This window comes from Crinia signifera, chromosome 2 (assembly GCF_055691185.1).
Source record: "Crinia signifera chromosome 2, ASM5569118v1, whole genome shotgun sequence".
Lineage (NCBI taxonomy): Eukaryota > Metazoa > Chordata > Amphibia > Anura > Myobatrachidae > Crinia > Crinia signifera.
Genome location: NC_139218.1, coordinates 338,988,838 through 339,011,193, shown reverse-complemented (window position 1 = coordinate 339,011,193; position 22,356 = coordinate 338,988,838). Strand labels below are relative to the sequence as shown.

The window sequence follows — 22,356 nt, the reverse complement described above, 5'->3', positions numbered from 1 at the left end:
GGTGGATGTGAGCAATGAGAGGAATAAGGAAGGCGTATAGTGATCAGAAGCAGGCTACCAGACCTGGGCTGCCTCCAAACCAAACATTGTCGCTAAGCTCATCTCCTCCACCATGACATTTGTGTAGGGCACTCACCCAGGGTTACGTGATGACAAAGGAGAATCCAGGACTGATGGCTCATTCACCATCTAAGGTCATGGAACATTCAGTATTTCAAAAATAAAATGTCACCAGTAAACTAAACAGTATCAGCCACGGAACCGATGCAACAATAGGAACCATTTATCAATAACAGAGCGAAATTAAGGAACTTCTAGCCAGAAATTCTATGCAGAAACTGACTTCCCTATAAGCACTGGAGTTTGACATAATAATAGAATCAAATAAATCTGTGTTTCAGGTTATTCTCAGTTTCCAGCTCTGTACTGATGCTTTATCTGTGCAGTGACAAACTCTTCATGGGTCAACAGTGTATTCATTAATAACCTGCAACCTCTAATGTGCAGACAATCAAGCAACGAGGCTGTACACACTGGAAGTCACGGAATACTCACAGGGAGGAAAAAACGGTCTACTTGGGTGATTATCACCTTTCCAGAGGTCACCATCTTGTTTCTTTAGGGGGGCATTCTGGTTGCTGGTACGCTGGGCGTTCTCATGGTAATGAGGCTGTGACAGACAGGCGGGGGGCGGGCAACTGACATCACCGCTGTGAGGGAAGGTGTGGGCGTCCTGGCATTTGATGGGCCAGGTTAGATGTACTCGCAAGGCTGTGATTTTGCAGCCTTGCGAATCAACCAGAATATCCGCCCTAGTCTGGCCCCACAGCCCAGGGGTCATGAAGAGGTCCACACCTATCAATCTCTGGGAAGACGGGAGCAATGGTAGTAGTGTATTGGGAACAGAAGTATAGTAGGTTGCTTTTGGCATCCTCCTTCACCCCACATAGAAGAACCTCACAGAATAGTTCTCAGTGTTACAGTGGAAACTAGCCATGGTTGGATTAGGGGATAGAGGAAGATACTTGCTAATCTGTGCAACAGCAAAGAAATGGTTTGGCCTGGAGTAATTGCACTGCAGGAGCCAGCAGAATATGAACATTTGTATGTTAATCTGAATTAAGGGGTCTGAGAAGTCACCACTGAGTTCAAATCAAGACAGGCTTATAGCCAAAGGGTTATGTTTGTTCCCGTCTCTCTCCTTTTTATATAAACTTACAGTAATTATCCCTCTGAATATTGCCAAATTGTACAATATTTTCTCAAAAGCCAAGACAAAACTCATGCAAACTTTCATTTTTATGTTTGCACTACTGACCTCGCTGCTCTGGTTATCATGCAATGGCGTGAGTATAGTCAGACTGCTCATTTGCTGCCGTCACAATGTGCATGCGCCAAGGCGATGCTGTGATCTTGCTTGCAATGAGGACTTCATGGAAAAGTGACTGGAGGTGATAATGGGGTGTTTTCGGGGAAAAGTTGGAGCAACACAGGCATGTCCAGGGACGGCTCTACAATTAGGTATCTTTAGGCCACTGCCTGGGGTGCTGGTATATGGGAAGGAGGGAGTGCCTATAACCAAATGAAGGATATCATACTTGTACTTAATTTAGGTGGTGGCTGTAGAACCTCTATAACAACCCACCTACACAAAACCAGGCTTGGTTGCAGTGTGGGTTGAAGTTTTGTCTAGGGTGCCGTGAAGCCTTACTCCGCCCCTGGTTGCGTCATAGCCATTTTTGGGCAGAGTATCTGGAAACAAAGAATGTGATGGCAGATAAGAACCATTTGGCCCAGGTAGTCTACCAAAGTACACGCCTACACCAGGGTTTTGTTGTGAGCACAGCAACCTGTATCCATCTTCAGCTCGGATCATGTATGCAGATAAAGATGGCGCCAGCATCGCTACTGCGTAGTTATGATTCTACCTGCTTAGCCACGAGGCTACCCTCAATGGCTCCTATGGAGCGTGTGGACAGAGATGGGACACATGTTCCTGGCGGATTTCTTGCACCCAGCATGACAACAGCTGTGGACAGCCCTGTGCATGAAGGTGGAGGAATAATTGAAATAGAGAGATGGATACAGGTAGTTAGCAGGCTGACCTAACACGAACTGAGGAGTCTGGGATGCAGTAGGGGAGGAGCCTACCCTCCAAAAGCTTTAGGATAGGTGCCTGGCTCCTGCGGACCCTCCTACATCCCAATGTGAAGCTGTGTCACCAGGACCATTGAAAGAGAAAAACACATTTGTCATTTGAATTAAAGTAACATCCTTAAAAAAAACAATGAAAAGCAATAGTTATTACGTTTTACATAGAGAATAAAATGTACATATAGTGCCAAGTAGAAAACACAGTGCCACAGTTGAGACTAATGGATGCGAGAAGTTAGCTGAAAAAGAACAGCAGGTACTGTCCCGGACTGGAATGATAACTATGGTTATTACTGGGAGTGTTTTTCAGTGCTGCCCTCCTACCAGTATGAAGCTTATATTCATGAGAGGGATAAGGGGACATGCTGGTTGGGTGAAAAATTGCAAAGTTCAAACTCTGTGTCTTGGAATTTGATGAATCGCAGCGTGAGCATCTTAGCATGACTGGGCTGAGTGAGAGAGAGAGAGAGAGAGAGAGAGAGAGAGAGAGAGAGAGAGAAAGAATGCATAACACCAACAAATAAACACAAATGAGAGAATTCTGAAAGCACAGAACAGACAGTGTATAAATCTGTTGGCTTACCCCATACACCATATGTGCAGAGAACAGGCTTACCTCCCTCTGAGCTCACACACAGCTGACCTAGAAAGTTTTAGCCGTAAGACAAATCGAAATACACCCTAAACCTTCATACTAAGCAAAGACTGTTCTAACAGTGTTTTATGTAGAGGTCTTATCACTTTGGCCATTAATAACACACATACTTTATAGGAAATACATACAGATGACAAAACCTACCCCCCACCCCCACCCAAATCTAACCTTAACCCTCCCCGATAGCACCAAACCCGATCCTTCCTACCTGCACCCTAATCCAAACCCTCCCCCATCAGCAGCCTAACCCTAAGGCATCCCCGTCCCTGTCAGGATTCAGACGCTGGTTCCGTTTCTGGGGTGCCAGTATTCTGACTGCCAGCATCCCGTCCTCCGGTCCATCCGTATGTATTCCCTATACCGCATCGCCTTTATAGAAGAAGAGCAGCCAGGCTGCATATTATCATCCACCTCATGGGAAACTCAGCAGTCCAATTACCTGACAAGGCATTAACCACCATTATTACTGACAGCCTACATGACCAAATACTGCAGTAATTCATCTTCCCAACACCCAGTAAAGCCGGGTGCGGTATGACTCACCGATGGTCCGGATTCCGACGGTCAGTATACTGACATTGGAATTCAGGCCGCTGGTATTCAGGGAAAATCTAGTTGTAGCTTGTGGTCAGCTGATCACTAGGAATTTTGCACATCTCTTAGAATACAAGTTAACTTCCCAACCCCAAAATTTTGGCATAGAGGGTTTTATTAAGACCTGTTTGCATCCCTGCGATTTTGCAAGGTGGCCAATTATCTATATACAGTGCATGCGTATGGATCATATGTGCATGCACAAGGCCATTCGGGGATAAAATCCAGCATATTTTATGATTGTGAGCCGTTAACAAGTTGACTGACAGGAAGCCGCCGTTTGTGGGTAGTAACCGTTCATTTTCTAGGAGTGTCAGGAAAAATGCAGGCATGCCCAGGCATTTTTCAGGAAGGGCATGTGACATCTGCTCCGGTCCAATCAGTCTGTGTCATTCACACCGGCACAGAGGGTTCTGGGTTAGGCACACACTGCACACACTCGATGGTGAGTGAGTTGCGAATGGATTTGTGGCTGATCGCCGATCGCTGTGATTTTAGCAAAACATTCCCGTATTTGCACATAGCGGGTTTTCACTCTGGAGGAGGGGGGGAGAAGCTATTTCATTGCAGGGCTTTGCAGAGCAGTAATCAGATCTGAATAACCCCCATAGTCTGCCTATTATTAATAAACCTTGCAGAAGTATAATAATATGGTTATGGTATAGGGGGTCGATAGTCACTAGATCGAGCACTAATGGTCGACATACTACAGGTTGACTTTGACAGGTCAAAACAAGCTGTTTAAATGCACATGGTCTACTCTAAAAATGTCGACACATTTTTTCACAGGTTTTTTGTGTCAACATCGATATGGACACCATATAAGTGTACCGCTTTTATCTCACTCTGGGCCAGATGCACTAAGCTTCAAAACTGATAAAATGGAGAGTGATAAATGGCCAGCCAATCAGCTCCTTCCTGCCATGTCACAGACAATGGGGGTTATTCTGGTTCACTCGGAAAGGCACAATCACTCTCTAATGGACAAAACCATGTGCACTGCAGCTGGGGCTGATGTAACATGCAGAGAGAGTTAGATTTGGGTGGGATTTGTACTTCAAACTGATATGTATATTGCAGCGTAAAAATAAAGCAGCCAGTATTTACCCTGCACAGAAACAATAAAACACCCAAATCTAACTCTCTCTGCACATGTTACATCAGCCCCACCTGCAGTGCATATGGTTTTGTCCATTAGAAGGTGATTGTGCCTTTGCAATTGAACCAGAATAACCCTATGTGTTTGGAAAATGACAGGCAGGAGCTGATTGGTTGGCTGTTTATCAATTTCCATTTTATCACTTTTGAAGCTTAGTAAATCTAGCCCTCTAGCACACTTAGATTGTGAAGTATGAACCAAGTCGGTCTAAACAAAAAACCTCGAAAAACATGTGTCGACCTTTTTAGTGTTGACCATGACAATATCGACCTTAAGCTTGTGTCAACTTTCTGTCATTTTGAACCTAAAGTATGTCGACCATACTTTTGTTTCGATCTCGTTGCTGTCGACCAATATTGGTGGACCTAGTGACTGTCGACCTAGAGACAATGTTGACCCAGGGACCTGATACCAATATTATAATATCAAACACACTGAGTACAGTGCTTGTACCAATGGAATAAAGGGGTACATTTCCTAAAGGTTCCTACTGTAAAATGAAAAGAAGTGATGTTGCCCATAGTAACCAATCAGATTCTATCTACAGTCTAAGATGGAATAGAGAAATGATAGACAGATTCTGACATCACCTCTATTCATATTTAGAATATAAATTCACCCCTAAAGGTGTATCAAGACATAGCGAACTACACAGCTTCTGACATCAACGGCTGAGGGGTGCCGGCATTGGCAAGTACATACACACCTGCCAATGCCGGCAGGCGCCAAACGACAGCGGGAAGGGAGCGGAGGCCATGCAGAAAGGAGGCAGTCTTTAGAATGGCCCACATTAACGATCTACTCCATCGTCTGTGCATGCTTATGATGAAGGGGTCATAAATGAGCCACAGGAGCGCACATCAGCCGTTGGATGCAGCATACACGTGGTGCGATAAAATAAGCAAAATCGCTCATTTTATTGCAGCGTGAGTATGCACCTTACATCTTTGCGCAGGAAGTTTTGAGTCTCCTGAAGAGCAGCTAAGCAGAAATAGAACTGGAGAAAAGCTTGGAATGGACATGGGGTTATCCCGTGTATCCCATATGCCAAGATTATAAAAGGATAGTTCTAAATGAGCTAAGAAACTGGCAGACGCGGGGCCAGGCATTTTCTATTTACTACATTGTATTATTACTATATTGGACTACTATATTAACATTATAGGCACCAAGGGGCCGATTCTGATTCACTCGCAGTGAACCGAAATCGGTCCCTGCCCAGATGGTCGGGGTTTGCACATGCTCATTTTTGCACATGTACAAGCCCCAACTGCTAACGGCCTCGGCGATTTACAATGACACCGGGCCATTCGCGGGGAGGGAGGGGGGGCGGAATGGGAGCGTGGCAGCGCTGGGACATGGGAATGGCTTGCATTTCATGGGCGTTCCCATGAAAATGCTGGGTGAGGTAAGGGGGCGTAAAGGGGTGGTGGCAGCGCCGGGGCATAGTAATGGCCTACGGGGAGTTGGGGGGGGGGGGGGCGGAACAGGGGTGGTGGCAACGCTGGGACATAGGAGCGACCTGCGTTTCATGGGCGTCTCCAAGAAAATGCTGGATGTTCCCAAGCAAAAGCAGGCAAGATGAAGTGTGCCAGGGGCCCTGTCTTCGTCCCGGTGCCCGAAAATATAAGTCAGTCTCCATTGACTTATATTTGCGAGCCCAGGAGAAATAATTTGATGGTCAATGACCATTCAGTGGTCTCCTGCTGCTGGCACATGCGAGGGGATGTGTTTTCACGGTGGCGAGGGAATATGGTGGCGGGGGGAGGGCATTTTTTCGACTGGGCGGGCACTCAATCTTTGCAGCTTACCAGAATCAGGCCCCAAATCTGTAAATACTGTAAATGACTATGGATTGTCACGTCCTGTAGAGACACACAAAAGCACACAATCTATGCATCCAGGACATTTCTGCAGTAGTTTATATTAGGATGGAATGGAAGGCTTATTCCTCAGCTATAAAATGCTCTGTAACTTATTGCCTGCTAGCGGGAGTATAACGGAACGTGTGTGCAGGGCTTGGCAGCCTCCATCCCCATTCAGACAGTTAATGCCATAAAATTATTTGGACAGGGCCAGGACTCAGCTGCACGCAAGAGAACGCACACAGGTTTTCACACATGTACATTTTGGTTCAGAGACCGCATTGCCAAAGCCGTTCCAGGCTTTTATTACCTAATGCAGCCATATGTCCTTGATTAATATCATTTTTTTCCGCTGACACACCTATATATGGATGTATATACATGCACATGACTGTACAGCTGTTGTTGGGATGTGTGAGATCACCGCACTGCATAAATACGTTTCCTCATTGAACTTGAGGCTTGAACGCGCACCAAGATACTATACATAAAGTTCATGTACAGGGAAACAAACCCCATCACAGGCAATCAGGCATAATCAGACACATGTGCTATTAAGAAAAAGTGAGGGCACAGCGGGACATAGACCTTCCCTCAGGGGGGATGTAAGATTGAGGGAGAGGGGGTGTAATGCTTTTAGTGAATATGTTTCTCAGGGAAATTATCCAACATTTAAAAGCGTCCGCAGCTGGAGGATCAATTACACATTTAACCCTTTTTTAGCTGGGGGATACGCCCTTCCTGCTGTAACAAGCCAAATGCATTTCATACAATACAGTGCAGATTGTAGGAATTAAGGGTGATAGCAAAGCCAAGGCCATTTTTTTTTTTTTGGGGAGCAAAGACAGGAATCGTAGTGCAGAAATTAGAAATCAGCGACAGGCATTTCAGATACATACCTCCCAACTGTCCCGTTTACTGCGGGAACGTCACGGTTTTTGGGGACGTTCCCGCGTCCCTCCCACGGCGGGGGTGGGGGTGGCAGTTGGGAGTCCCCCCTGTCAGTTGCTGGCCTGGGGTAATAGACGCTGTGCCCATGCGCACAGCATCTATTCCCGCAGCCAGAGGGGCTGGGGGCATGGCTAGAAGCTCACACAGCGTCAAAATGGGGGGCGTAGCCTCACGGGATGATGCAATTAAAGACCACGACCGTCCCTGTCAAGCCACGCCCCCTAATTTTGGGCATGCAACAGTGTCCCACATCACAAAAGCTATAAATTGGGAGGTATGCAGGTATGTTTATGTTAATTGAATCACATGGTTATAAATGTATGACCATATGATTTAATTAAAAATACATATTGGACCTGTAGAACCGCATTGCACCCTCCTTCCTCATTTTTCCACTAGGGAAATAAAGGTGCATGCCCCCGTGGGGGAGGGGCATGACAACACAGATCCCAGAGAAAGTCCATGCTATGATGCCCCTTCCCACATTATATACACGATAGATAGATAGATAGATAGATAGATAGATAGATAGATAGATAGATAGATATACTGTAGAACACTGCACAAAAATGGATTTGGACACAAATCCTCTTCATACCACCTTCAGACTTCTTTGTTATTCAGTTAAAATACTCTTTATTATTAAATAACATTTTTCAATATACTGCCATACCCAGGATTTAAATCCAGAACCTGTTGCATTCCAGTTAAACATTCTAGTCTTTGAGCTGTTCTTGCACTGCATAAAGATTTCTAACTATATAAAGCTACTTGTACTTTGTAACATAATTGAGCAGATCTATGTAGTATGCAGCCAGACATTAAATCCCTTGCAGCCACACACTACATAGAACTGATAAGCTGCAATGCTGATCATTTTTCAGGAAGTACAGGGTCAGATACTGTAGCTCATTGATTGCAATGCCACAGACAAAGGCTGTAAATCCCGGGTATGTCAGCATCTTGAAGTGCAATAAAAGACAGTGTGACTATACAACAGAGTTATGTTCACGAATGTTGTATAGGTATTAGTGACGAAAGGGGTGGGGAGATGGAGAAAGGGACAGTCAAGAGATGGCGGTCTTCAAAGGCAGGTATTCAATGCTTTCTATGGGGAGCTGCAGCGAATCCTGTGTAGGATTCGCTGCACTTTCTCCCCAATTCTCCCTGTAGGGAGATTCGCTGGGCAGTCGCCCGTTCTACCTATTCAACGCCTCAGGGGCTCTCTGCCCCTGGCGGCGAATTTTAACCCCCCCGGCGAATGCCGCCGAGGAGCTGGGGGACGGCTGCAGGCAGGGAGATGGAAGCCTCCCTGCCTGCCCCGGACACTGCGGGGGTGAAGGAGGGCTGTGGGGGACAGAGGGAGAGCCCCCCCAGAGCTGGCAGGGGGCTGTGTTAGGGAGCCGCTACACACTGGTCCCGATCGTGCATGTGTAATGATCGGGATCAGTGTGCAGTGAATATATGAATATTAATGAGCGGCTCCCGGCTCGGCCCCTACTGGTGAATGTGTAAAAAAAAAATATTGTTTAAAAAAAATATATATATATTCATGTGCTGCAAGCACATGAATAAAAATAGCATGCCCCTTCACAGAAAAAAAAATCTGATTTTTTGACACCAAAATAAAATAAAAAACGCTTTATTTTCAAAGATCACATTCCAGTTCTCCAGAAAAAGATGACGAATGTAAAATTGAGAATCCGGGGAAAATCACTGGAGAAAGCAGTTCTCCACTTCAGCATTGAATACACTCTCGGCGAATTCCACTAAAAACCCCATTGAAAACCACTGGCGAATCATGGAGAATCACAAACAGAGAATCGCCAGACATTCGCTCTTCATTTGCAGAGAATTGTGTCCATTGAATAGGGCGAATTGTTTTTCCAGTGAGAAAATTCCCTGTAAACCCGGAGAATTGCCTGATTCCCCAGAAAATATGGAGAATCAGAGGCATTGAATACTGGCCTAAAGAGAAGAGATGTTGCAAGTTAAAGTAATTAAAACAGATTCATTTGATCTAATAGGTCCCCTTACCCTGCAGAGCTGTGTGCAGTGGCACACTCTGCACCAACTTAAATGCAGTCCTGTCCTGATTCAATGTTGTATGCTAATGTATTTGCAATTGTGAGCAAATAAATAAGTATTAAATATAACCATGAGAACCAGACAATTCCGGCAGCTGGCATCTCAAACGCCGGGATTATAACTGCATCTCTTTATTATGTCAATATGATAAATAATCTCGCCAACAAAGAGGGGTTTCCAATTACCAGTGATCATTGATTGCGGGTAATTGCTTTACTGGGAGCTATCCTATTAGCTCCAATAAGCCAGTTTATCAAGGATTTTGTTTGACCTGCCTAAGGCAAGCTGAGCAAATTCCCTGCTAAACGCAGTCATTTTGGGGCTGCAACAGCCACATTACAAAGTATCTTTTTACAAGAGACGTAATTGGATACTTCGTACAAAAAAACAACGGTTAAACATTGGGAAAAATCCGGTAAAACTACTGTTCTTTGCCCCCAAAGTTTCAAATACAATAAAGAGGGTAATACACAACTGTATTCTCCTTATACAGGTTCACCATTGATTTTCAGCCACCTGATGGTCTGGCACCTCTTTTATCCAGACACAGCATATGCAGAGGGGGGATTAGGATTCTGTCCGAGGTAGGCTGTGGGAGATCTTAGAAGGGCAGTGGGAGGGTTTAGGGAAGCAGCCGGTAGCGACATGACCATGGGCGGCACTCAAAAGGTTGACATTAGTTTTTCACAGGTTTTTAGTGACTATGTCGACATATTTAGACAGGGACAAGTCTAAGTGTAGCGCGTCCCTTCACATAGCCTGCTGCGCATGCCATGTTTCCGGCATGGTGCTTTTGCTGCACTCGGCACATTATTATATCCTCACTCTATGCCCACTTGGATAATATGAACCAAGTCGGTCTACACCAAAAAAAAAGTGAAAAACTTGGTTGACCTATTAAGTGTGAATCATGGCCACGTCAACCTTAAGCTTGTTTCAACCTTCGACCTAGACATTGACGACCGCATACCTGTTGGCGGATGGAGTTTTCACAGTGTGAAAGGGGTATTACACAGCACTCAAATTTAAAATCAGGAGTCAAGGGTAATGAAAGAAAGATTCTTGGGATGTACGACGGCGCTTTTACGTAAGAAAAGGTTAGTGAGGGCCAGTTAAACTGCATGCTGATAGCATCCCGGCATTTAAAGTGCCGGCATTCAGTATACCAATGCCGGCATCCTGCTTTCAGGACACAGACGACGGAACTTCCAAAAAACTAGGATGCTGACGCCGGTATCCTCACTGCCGGGATACCGTATGTATCACATTGCAACAGTGGGCTAAGTAAAGCTGGACGGAAGAGTAAAAACACATGTTCCCTGGCTGCACTAGCCCCTATGTGCTTTGCCATTAGACAACCAAACAGAGACAAAACAGGAAATAATTATTAGATCCAGCTATGGAAATTTGCTAGAAAATGATTTCATAATGATATGAGCAGGTTAAAACTGTCACAAAAGTACACAAGGACTTGTCAAAAAGACAAATACTGTAACATGCTGATGTCTCCAATACACAAGTAATGCTCGCCAGATTGTTTGGAGAATAATCATCTGATCAAGGCAGGTGTCAAAGTGATTGATCCTTTTTGTGCTGCCAGGAAGATAAACTAAATAACTGTAAATAACTTCCATCCAGTAATGTATGATACTGGACCCGAGCCCTGCAGCAGAAAGATCATCTTTTCTATGCAATGACAGATATGAGGTTTATTAACTTTCTTTTAGAAATCCCCAGTTTTTTTCTCCAGAAACAAAGCAACAAAAATAATCAAATTTCCTATCTGAAACAAACCATGGTGCAATGCAGTGGGTGTGGTATAGTGGTCCGACAGTTGGGATCCTGACCGTCATTATCCCAACTGGCCCGGACCCAGACAGCATGGCAAGCGCAACAAAGCCCTTGCAAGCTCGCTGCGCTCGCCACGCTGTGGGCACGGTGGCTCGCTACGCTCGCCACTTATTCTATTCTCCCTCTATGGGGGTCTTGGACCCCCACGAGGGAAAATAGCCGACGCCCGTCGCGATCCCGACCTCGGGTGAATGCCTGTCGGGATTCTGACTGTCGGGAACCCGTCCGGCACCCGCAATGCGAGGGGTATTAAGTTTTCATGTAGGGTAAATACTGTCTGCTTTTGCATGTAGCCAACATGATCCTAGACATCTTTATTTTTACACTGCAATGAGTTTGGAGACACTCCCCTGCACACCTGCACTAGATCTGTCCCATATGCAGTGCAGAATGTGTAGACTCTACATCGTGTGTTGTGATATCTAGTGAAACTAGAACGATCATAGCATGGTACAGTATGTAATCAGCTTTAGAGCACTTGTACGCTTCTCCATTACATTCAGCTGGAGTTGAACATTTGTACCTTAGATTGGGTTTGCACTGTCCCTGTGAGGGGCATAATGGATATATCAATGGACAGGAGTCTGCAGTCCTTGCTTCTGCCTGACCAACCGAAGTCCCATTTGAGGCCAAAATAATGTACATTTCTACTCAACACCAGATGAACTGTTTGGAGCGTGTTCATAGGGGTAACACTGGGGAACACCCAGTTAGCATGTACTTTAAGCTTAATATGTGGATCTCAAAGCTCAATGAGAACCGAGCAGGTAATTGCTATAGCAGCCAGGGGAACGTCTGCCTTTTTTTTGTCTAAAGCACCGAATCCAAAGGGTTTACTGGGAGCTTTATCTTCCTATAAAGCCATTGAGCCCATTCGTCATAGCTCCAATGCACATTAGTACATCTAGTTATTATTGTAGTATGTGATTTTCATCCAGAGAAATGGGACACATCAGTCACAACGTCACTTAATATAGGCGAGAAGGAGGTAGGAACGTAAGAGGCCTACTGGGGGTAATACGCAGCATCATTACATCGGTCACTGGTGTGTAAAGATTATTCCTTCTTAAGGACAAAAGTCTGTGAGGCTCACAATATAGATAATTCATATTACTGGCTTATGGCAGATGCAGGTTTTGTTCACTTCAGAGCTCATTAATAAAACACTGCGAGCAGAGTATGTGTTCTAGAACTCATAGCAACCAACTATTGCTTTCCACAAAGTGTGCTAAACACTTACATCTGGTTGGTTGGTTACAGAACATTGTTACTACATTGGACACTTTGATACGTTACACAGGTTGTCAGTATAATACGTTTTGAACAACAGTTTCACACAATTATTAAAACAACCAATCACTGTGCTGGGGGACTGATACATTAAGGTTGAGAACTATATGACCACATATTCAAGGATGCAAAAAGGGTAGTTGCAAGTGTTATTTATTCTGGCCCAAAGCCTGGCAAGGGCCCAGGCCAGCTGCTGAGGGGTAACATGTCCACCGTTGCAGTTCATGGTGCTGCTTTCTGACATGGCGCATAGTATTTTCCATAATTATTTGCCAGGGGGGCAAAGTCATGTCACCCAGATTTAGCCATGCCATTTCAGTATTAGGGCCCTGCCACAACAACCCTGTACATGTTATACCCGAATCGCCTGAATGAGCGCTAGAAAGTATATCAGTTATTCATATGCTCACACTTAATGATCATATTGTTATAAGCAGAGTGCACTCACTAGGGTTTTGCTTTATTTCCCTTCGCCATGATTGCCACCAATATTCTAATGGCGATGCCTGACCTCCCCTTAGCTCCTGAGACCAGAAACCGCTAATGATCCATGTCCCAGCAATACCTGAGGCAGCACTGGCTGGTGAGCCGTCTAACCTGACTCCAGTGTAAAGGTGCCCATACACGGTACAACTGTTATGTGCGCACAGCTTAAAAAGTATGTGCTGCACAATATTGTATACAATAATTGTACAGTGTATGGGCACCTTAATACTGCTTTCACACTGCAAAACCTGCTTTGACCCAGTTTTTGAACCCTAGTACTTGGCCACCGCTGAGTTCCCATACACCTAATGGACCCCGCCGCACACTGCCCATTCACCTAACGGACCCGCTGCCTCCCCAGCACGGACCCCGCTGCCGGATCCCCACACTCTGCCAAGTATCGGGGGGGGGGGGGGGGGGGGGAGCAGGGGATGCGCTGCTTGGTACCAGGGGAGGGGGGGGAGCACTGGCAAGGGGGGGAACCAGTGTAGGATCCAATATACCGGTTCAGACTCCTTCACACTGCACAAATATCGAGTTTGAACCGTGTATGATCCTTCGTTTTACCGGTTTTGAATTACTGGTTTTCTTGAACTGGTAATTTAAACTGGTACTTTCACACTGCAGCTCTAACCATTTTAAAAGTCTAAAAAAATCGGCAATATACCGTTTTAGAGATGCAGTGTGAAAGGGGTAAAACAGTGAGTACATTTGTACAAATCTCCTATTCAAAAAACAACGCATTACTCGACTGGTGACCCATAATAATTACAACTCCATTGGTGTGTACACAACTTTGCCAAGCTGTACACACATTTCCGACACATATAGCAGTACATGGGCAGGGAGAGACAATTGACAGGATGAAAATGATAAATGCTGAGAAACATAGACTAGAAAAAATATGCAACAACAAATCAAATCAACTCCTGCTTAATAAATGGATCCAAACTGCAAGGTAGCAATGCTAACCACTGTGCTTGCCACTAAGAATCAGAAATGTTGGTGGATACAGCTCACATGCAAAACACATAAAGTACTCAGTGTGAACAAAGCAGGCCTCTACTCTCAGGTAAATATTAGATACACAAAACATGTACTGTATATATAAACTAATATACTGTAACTTCCACAAAGGTGAATATGTTATTTAAAGCTCTCTTGACCCGGTGTTGTACCAAGGTTGGGGGGAAAAAGCCTCAGCAGACCTTTGTTTTACTTGGCATCATACAGTGTCTGCCTCAGTTACACAGAAATAACTGCATTAAACGCACTCATTTCAAATTGGTACTACAGAGACTTTTATTAGTTTGCAATAAATCATAACTCCTGAAAAAGGATTTAAGAGAAAGATGTCTACTTATGCAATGGCACTGGGACACTATGTAATATAGCTGCACACAACCCAACCTTTCCCCAGATCAATGATAAGATATCTCACAGCACATTACGGTGTGAATTATGGGGCCTACACACGAGGCGATTTCAGGGCATTTTCGAAGCCATCCCACTAGATAGTTTAGAAAATGGCCGCTGCGCTCGCCACGCTTCGGGCTCGGTGGCTCGCTGCGCTTGCCACAGTTTCTATTCTCAACTCCACGCCGACGTGGATTGTGGGGGAATGAAAAGGTCGTAGGACGCGTACCGCCGCCCCTCGCGGGCTCGCTGCGCTCACCACGCTTCGGGTTGACGTTGATCGTGGGGTGGCGTTAACAATTGTGGGGGCCATTTCACACTTCAGGGTGCCTATTTGGCCTCTGTGGGCCATTTAACATTGTTTCCTTTGGAAAATCGGGTCAATTGAGACATTGAACAGGAAAATCGGGTCAATTGGGACATTTAACATTGTTCCCTATGGGAAATCGCGGGCATCGCGTCGGTAGCATCGCATGCGATTTTTTTATACGAACGATGCCCACGATCAAAATCGTGGGGGCCCTTCTAGGTAAAGAGTACCGCACCCCCTGCCACCCGTGGATGAAATCAAAGCTGCTGCTGATAGCACCCCCCACCCCTAGGAGTGGAGAATGGGTAAGGGTCCCAGTGCATTGCTTTGCCCAGGGGCCCACACTGCTGTTAAGACGGCCCTGTACAGCAGTCTGCCAACTCTGTATGTCTACGGACAGACCGTTCTCTAATAAACTGGGTACATGCTACAAAGCTGCAATGCTGTGACATTATCTGTGGTAAGATTACACTGGCAAGTGAATATGATAACACGTGTTTGACATGGATGGGAAAAGAAAGTACATATAGTGTCACGTCTTAGTCACCTTTGCTGTCTGTATCGCTCTCGCTGACACTGGGTACAGGGCTGATCATTGGGGTGCTTCTGTCTCCATCTTGCTGTCCCTCTTTTTGCCGGGTTTTGGCATTCTCGATCCCCTTCACTCTCCGTGCGTGTCTGTTCCCTTTATAATGCGCCTCAGCTTGATTCTGAAAGAAAGCATTGGTTTTATTCTCCATATTAATAGACAACTGAAGAGCCACGCAGAGAAAATACCTGACTAAGGACCACACTGGACCAGCGACGTGGCTGGGTGTTATGTTAAGACATGCACTAATCTTCCAAGGCTATGTGCCATGCTGTGTAACTGTACGCTGCCCAACTGTTACCCGATGCGAGATCATGTGTGGCTCCGTCTGTGACAGGACCATTTGGTCGCAGCAGGAGGGAGGAATGGGAAGCTGCATTATTTAACGCTTATATTCTCTCTGTAGCAATCTACACTCACCAGTACAAATGCTGCTGGTTAATTCTGTGATGCTCTCAGTCCACAGGGACCAATAGCTGCCCATTGTAATAACACATGCAATATTATACAGCTTGGACACCCTCCAACCTGTACCGCACAGCAAGCCCATCATATGCATATTATATGGAGACAAGGCACAGTAAAGTACATGAAGGATATACAGTATATACAAGTATTTATATAGTAGAAAGAATTCATGGACTTATTTCCCATCCCACAATGCACACAAATGCTATTGTTAGGATATCTACACTAGGGGTGATGCAGATATACAGGTAAATGGTCCATGAAGGCTCACATATTGCGGGTACGCTGGGACGGATATGGGCAGGCAGCTGACATCCGGTGATGTCAGCTGCCAGCCTCCTGCACCGTGTCACCGCCTCATTACCATGAGAACGCCCATGGAACGCCATTCTCCGCCCCCCACTTGCCTTGTGGGGCGCGTGCACACGGCAAATAGAATGATCACTGTTTGTGCACGCACCCTTTGTGTGCACATGCGCAGAAATGCGCATGCCCAGACACACAACATGGGTCCTCTGTGCGAATGCACGGAGGGCCGAATGAATAAGAATAACCCCCATTGAGTGGATGGAACTACATGCACTTGTATGCACCGCAGGAGAGTGCGACATGCCGTGATGCCTATGCACTGTGGCACCACTAAGATACATTGCTATATGCAGCAAGGACAGAAGAGGACACATCTGTATACATAAAGCGCAATAGAACTTAGCTGTATTGTAGCCAATCCTACACAAATCACATTAAAGATGAGCGTTGCATATCAAATATCAGCGCCATCTCCTGGTGTGCCCTAGGCACATCAAATTGTGAAATAGGGGGGTATTCAATACCCGCCGCTATTTCTGAAAGGGGAAATAGCGGTGGGTGCCATTGTTTCAGACAGCATTGAAGACGCAGCTTGATAGAACGGATCTGACTTTAAAACCAGTCACATCGGTTTTGCCAAAAACGGCGTGGATTGTCGAGTTCATTGCTGCATCTCGACAACCCACGACCGTTCACACACACTCCCCCTTTTCGACATTCGACAGGCAGAACATTGAATTTCGCTTGTCAATAAGCTGGCGAGCTGGCTGAAAACGGGGAACGATTCCAGGATTGAATACCCCTAAGATAGATTTTTGGCTATAAAAATACACCTGATGCTGGCAGAGTCTTACTGGACCTGAAGCGCTCAAAGGGGATGTTTGGAGTGACTGAAGCAAATATTTATGAGGACACATCTGTGAATTCAACTCGGGTGCCGGATGACCTCACGACAGTTGGAATCCTGACTGTTACTAAATGCCCGGCAGTCGGGATTCTGACTCAGGGCTATTCTCCTTTGTGGGGGTCTGCAAGAATAGAACCTGTGGTGTGGTCAGCGAGCCACCAAACTCGCAGCATGGCAATCACAGCAAGCCTGCAAGGTGCTTCGATGTGCTCGCCCCCCCTAACGGAGTACCGGATTCGGATGTCTGTATACTGGTCGGAATCCTGACTGTCGGACCACTATACCACACCTATTTGACTCACACATGCCAAAGGAATGTAAGTGACGAGAACAGAAGGCGGTGTCACTTACTGCAATCAACACATACAACAGCTGTCTGCGTCTAACTTACTGCAGTACCCCTCTTTCATTCTCCATACCAGCTTATTGTACCCGACTCATACTCTATTTCCCTCTCTCACATTCTCTATGCCAGATTATTGTATCTGACTCCTACTCTGCAGTCTACCACTCTAATTCTCTATATCAGCATACTGCACCTTACTGAAGTCTCCTACTTACTACAATCTAGAGATGCAACAGCCTCATACTATGCTGTCTCCCACTCGCATTCTCTATACAATCGTACTGTTCCTGACTCATACTCGGCTGTATCCCTCTCTCATTCTCTGTAGCGGCTTACAGCACCTGACTCATACTCTGCAGTCTACCACTCTCATTCTCTGTACCACAGTAGCAAATTGCGCCACTCATACTCTGTTGCATACCACTCTCCTTCTCTGTACCAGCTTACTGCACCTGACTCATTGTATGCCATTCTCATTCTCTGTACCAGCGTACTGCAGCTGACTCATTGTATGCCACTCTCATTCTCTGTACCAGCTTACTGCACCTGACTCATTGTATGCCACTCTCATTCTCTGTACCAGCTTACTGCACCTGACTCATTGTATGCCACTCTCCTTCTCTGTACCAGCTTACTGCACCTGACTCATTGTATGCCACTCTCGTTCTCTGTGCCAGCTTACTGCACCTGACTCATTGTATGCCACTCTCCTTCTCTGTACCAGCTTACTGCACCTGACTCATTGTATGCCACTCTCGTTCTCTGTACCAGCTTACTGCACCTGACTCATTGTATGCCACTCTCCTTCTCTGTACCAGCTTACTGCACCTGACTCATTGTATGCCATTCTCATTCTCTGTACCAGCTTACTGCAGCTGACTCATTGTATGCCACTCTCATTCTCTGTACCAGCTTACTGCACCTGACTCATTGTATGCCACTCTCATTCTCTGTACCAGCTTACTGCAGCTGACTCATTGTATGCCACTCTCATTCTCTGTACCAGCTTACTGCAGCTGACTCATTGTATGCCACTCTCATTCTCTGTACCAGCTTACTGCACCTGACTCATTGTATGCCACTCTCATTCTCTGTACCAGTTTACTGCACCTGACTCATTGTATGCCACTCTCGTTCTCTGTACCAGCTTACTGCACCTGACTCATTGTATGCCACTCTCGTTCTCTGTACCAGCTTACTGCACATGACTCATTGTATGCCACTCTCATTCTCTGTACCAGCTTACTGCACCTGACTCATTGTATGCCATTCTCATTCTCTGTACCAGCTTACTGCACCTGACTCATTGTATGCCACTCTCATTTTCTGTACCAGCTTACTGCACCTGACTCATTGTATGCCACTCTCATTCTCTGTACCAGCTTACTGCACCTGACTCATTGTATGCCACTCTCATTTTCTGTACCAGCTTACTGCACCTGACTCATTGTATGCCACTATCATGCTCATTGCAGCCACATCCAGATGACTCAAAAATAATTATTTTTCCCTCATATTAGTTTGCAGCAGGCCAAAGTCGGATCACTTTCAGCTAGCATCTCTATATTTTACAATAGCATTTCAGATTTATTGTGTAGAAGGTTCCTCTACTCCACCAATATATAAGCGTAATTTAGAGTAATTTCGTTTTGATTTGGCTTACGGATGACTGAAGATCATACACGCATGATGATTTTATACTGAAACACATATTTGCAGTAATTGCCCAAGGTTTCCTAAGACTAACAATGAGATTTCAGGGGTTTGTCTGCTTTATTAATAAAAGCTGAATATGATGCAAGGCTTCATAGACATCTGTAATATATAGAGCAGTGATACCAGCACAGCACAGTAAGGGCAGTACTAATACAAAATCCTCTTCTGTTTTATATCCAGTCTATGATGACAACTAGGAATGTGTCCCTCAAGACTTTTGAGCACAATTACCGGTTATAGTAGGTTAACCCTGCCATGAGCTTGAAAACAACACGGGGCCCATACTGTACATCAACATATTAAATTGATGCAATTGCGGGAGGCCAAAATAACTGGAATCAGCTCATTTTTGACATGTTGGGGTCTGGGAATTGCGCTTCTTGAAGTATAAACTTGGGAAATACCAGGTCCTTATTTTAGCTAATGATCCTATGATTTACAGATCCGTTTAGCTGTATTGGATTGCATTGAATAGTTCAGAAAGGAACAAGGCCGCAGGTCAATGTTCCTCCGTGTACTTTGGTCCCTTGTGGCTTCACATTACGTTTTTTTTTTTCAGAGCTGGCTGTCACAGCGGAATCTTGTCAGTTCATTAATAATATCTCCTTCTCCTAATTCGCTGAGGAAGAACCTACAATCTGCAACAACAGCTGAGACATCTGACTAAACACGCCATAAATATAACGGTAAACAGATAAGCGAGGGCTTGGAAACCCCATGCAATAGGCCTCCAGGAGTCTGAGAGCCAGCTGACAAAAACAAAGTAGGCTTCAAAAAGTTATATATGTACAGCTGGGGAACTGTATACATAAACTATATTTATCTGCTCTGACCTCTGGTTCATCATCAGAGACTTTGTGACTCCCACATTCTGCAGAGAGGCATGTGGAGAGTATATCTGTTTATGAAATTCTGTATACATCCATATACACAAGCAATTAAATGCATGTACATGCCTTGCTCCAAAAGCAGCTCTGATGCAAACAGACGTTGCTGGCTGTAGTGAAAGGTGTTGAGAGAGCTCACAGGCTGTGCCAGGATCAGATCGTGTGTCATTTTTGGCTTCTTACCCATCCCTCCAGCAGGAGTTCAAGAACTGCATTCCCAGAGAATTCTCTCATTCACGTCGCTACTGATAATGTGAATCTGTGGCACCAGAGTATCTGTCGTGCATTTCATACTACTTTATTTTATTAGCAAATCACAATACTATCAAAATGACACAGATGGTTTTGGAACTGCTTATTGTTATTACTGTACTTACAGTGTACTACAACTGGATTACACAGTCAATCAAGTCAGTCAGCAACAAGCGACATCTGTTTATTTAACCGTTTTATTGTCATGGTCACATGATACTGTATGTCACAGAATGGGGCTAGATGGTTAGATTGTGTTAAACAAGTTTTAAAAAAAAAGACATCTATACATCTTATAAATGTAAATGTCGGTTTGTCTGATTGCGATAAACTCTGAAACCATTTAACTGATTGCGATGCAGTTGCCACCAGTGTGTGTAGATAATCTTCCTGGGCAAGTATTATCCTGATTAGTCATCAGGGGGCTGTGGGCGGGGCTCAGCAGGGAGGGGTCCTGTGCACAGCTCTCCAGTACTACCCCTTAAGAGATACAAATTGGTCATCAGGAGGCTATGGGTGGGGCTCAGTAGGAACAGAGAAGAGCATCGTGGCACATGTGTACTGTGGGAATCGGTACATCTGTCAGACCAGACTTAGGTCTACAGTCATTAGGTCGACCCCGGAAGGTCGACTGGCCCCAAGGTAGACAGGGTTAAAAGTCGACATGGGTCAAGGTCGACATGACTTAGGGTCGACATGGGCCAAGATCGACATGGGTTTAGGTCGACAGTCATTAGGTCGACATGAGTTTTTCACTGTTTTTTACATGGACACAGTTGGAGTTGAACCGCAGCCCCTCGCATCGCTCGCAGTGCTTCGGGCACGGTGCCTCGCTGCGCTCGGCACACTATTTTATTCTCCCACCACGCCCTATTGGATGGTAGGGCATGAAATACCGCCTGTCGGCACATGTCGGCTCAAAAAACAGTGAAAAACTAATGTCGACCTAATGACTGTTAACCTAAACCCATGTCGACTTTGGCCCATGTCGACCTTGACCCATGTCGACCTTAAACCCTGTCGACCTTGGGGCCAGTCGACCTTCCGGGGTCGACCTAATGACCGTCAACCTCAGTGTGGTCTGACAGATGACCGTTTCCCGTACTGTGATAGACTTACTTGTAGGTAAGCGTTGCAACACCCTTCACCCCATCCTATATATATATATATATATATAACAAAAATCCTAAAACCCTATTGTAATCACTGACCCACCCGAGTGGAGCCAGGTACTGCAACTCATAGAATATAATAAATTCATGTTACAATTTACAGTATACTAAAGCTTTTGCAGATAAGAGGTTAGACAAAGTTCCTGCTCTCTGCCAGTGCTCTGTCTTAAGAGGGGAAGCGGTCATCTATTAGAATGAACTTAGGTCTACAGTCATTAGGTCGACCCCACTAGGTCGACTGGCAGGAAGGTCGACCTGACTTAAGGTCGACATGGGCCAAGGTCGACATGACTTAAGGTCGAATTTGCATAAAGGTCGACATGAGGAAGGTCGACTGGTCATAAGGTCGACATGGGTTTTTCACTGTTTTTTGAGCCGACATGTGCCGACAGGCGGTATTTCATGCCCTACCATCCACTAGGGCGTGGTGGGAGAATAAAATAGTGTGCCGAGCGGAGCGAGGCACCGTGCCCGAAGCATTGCGAGCGAAGCATCGGATAAAAAACAGTGAAAAACCCATGTCGACCTTATTACCAGTCGACCTTCCTCATGTCGACCTTTATGCAAATTCGACCTTAAGTCATGTCGACCTTGGCCCATGTCGACCTTCCTGCCAGTCGACCTAGTGGGGTCGACCTAATGACTGTAGACCTAAATTCATTCTGACAGATGTACCGCTTCCCTTAAGAGAGCATCTAACTGCAAGAAGCTCTGTAGTAGCGCAGTGGGCACAACAGGTATCTATCATAAAGTTGTTTTATAGAGGGGGGGGGGGGGGGTATAACATGGTAGGAGTGTTCCCAATTGTTTTTGTTTTAAATATTGGGGATATACATTGACTTGATGGGTAATTGCGTACCCAGGAAATAAGACAATATTCAATAATGTTTG

At 45.4% G+C, this 22,356-nt stretch overlaps 1 protein-coding gene across 5 annotated transcripts in view; it reads right to left on the bottom strand.

Annotated features, from left to right (window-relative positions):
- ZNF385A (zinc finger protein 385A) overlaps positions 1–22,356 on the bottom strand; it is a 169,459-nt gene that overhangs the window by 20,964 nt on the left and 126,139 nt on the right. For all 5 annotated transcript variants that reach the window (XM_083169535.1, XM_083169534.1, XM_083169538.1 and 2 more), the window contains one exon: positions 15,367–15,529. In XM_083169535.1, coding sequence (XP_083025661.1) covers positions 15,367–15,529 — 163 coding nt within the window. The remainder of the gene's footprint in view (positions 1–15,366; positions 15,530–22,356) is intronic.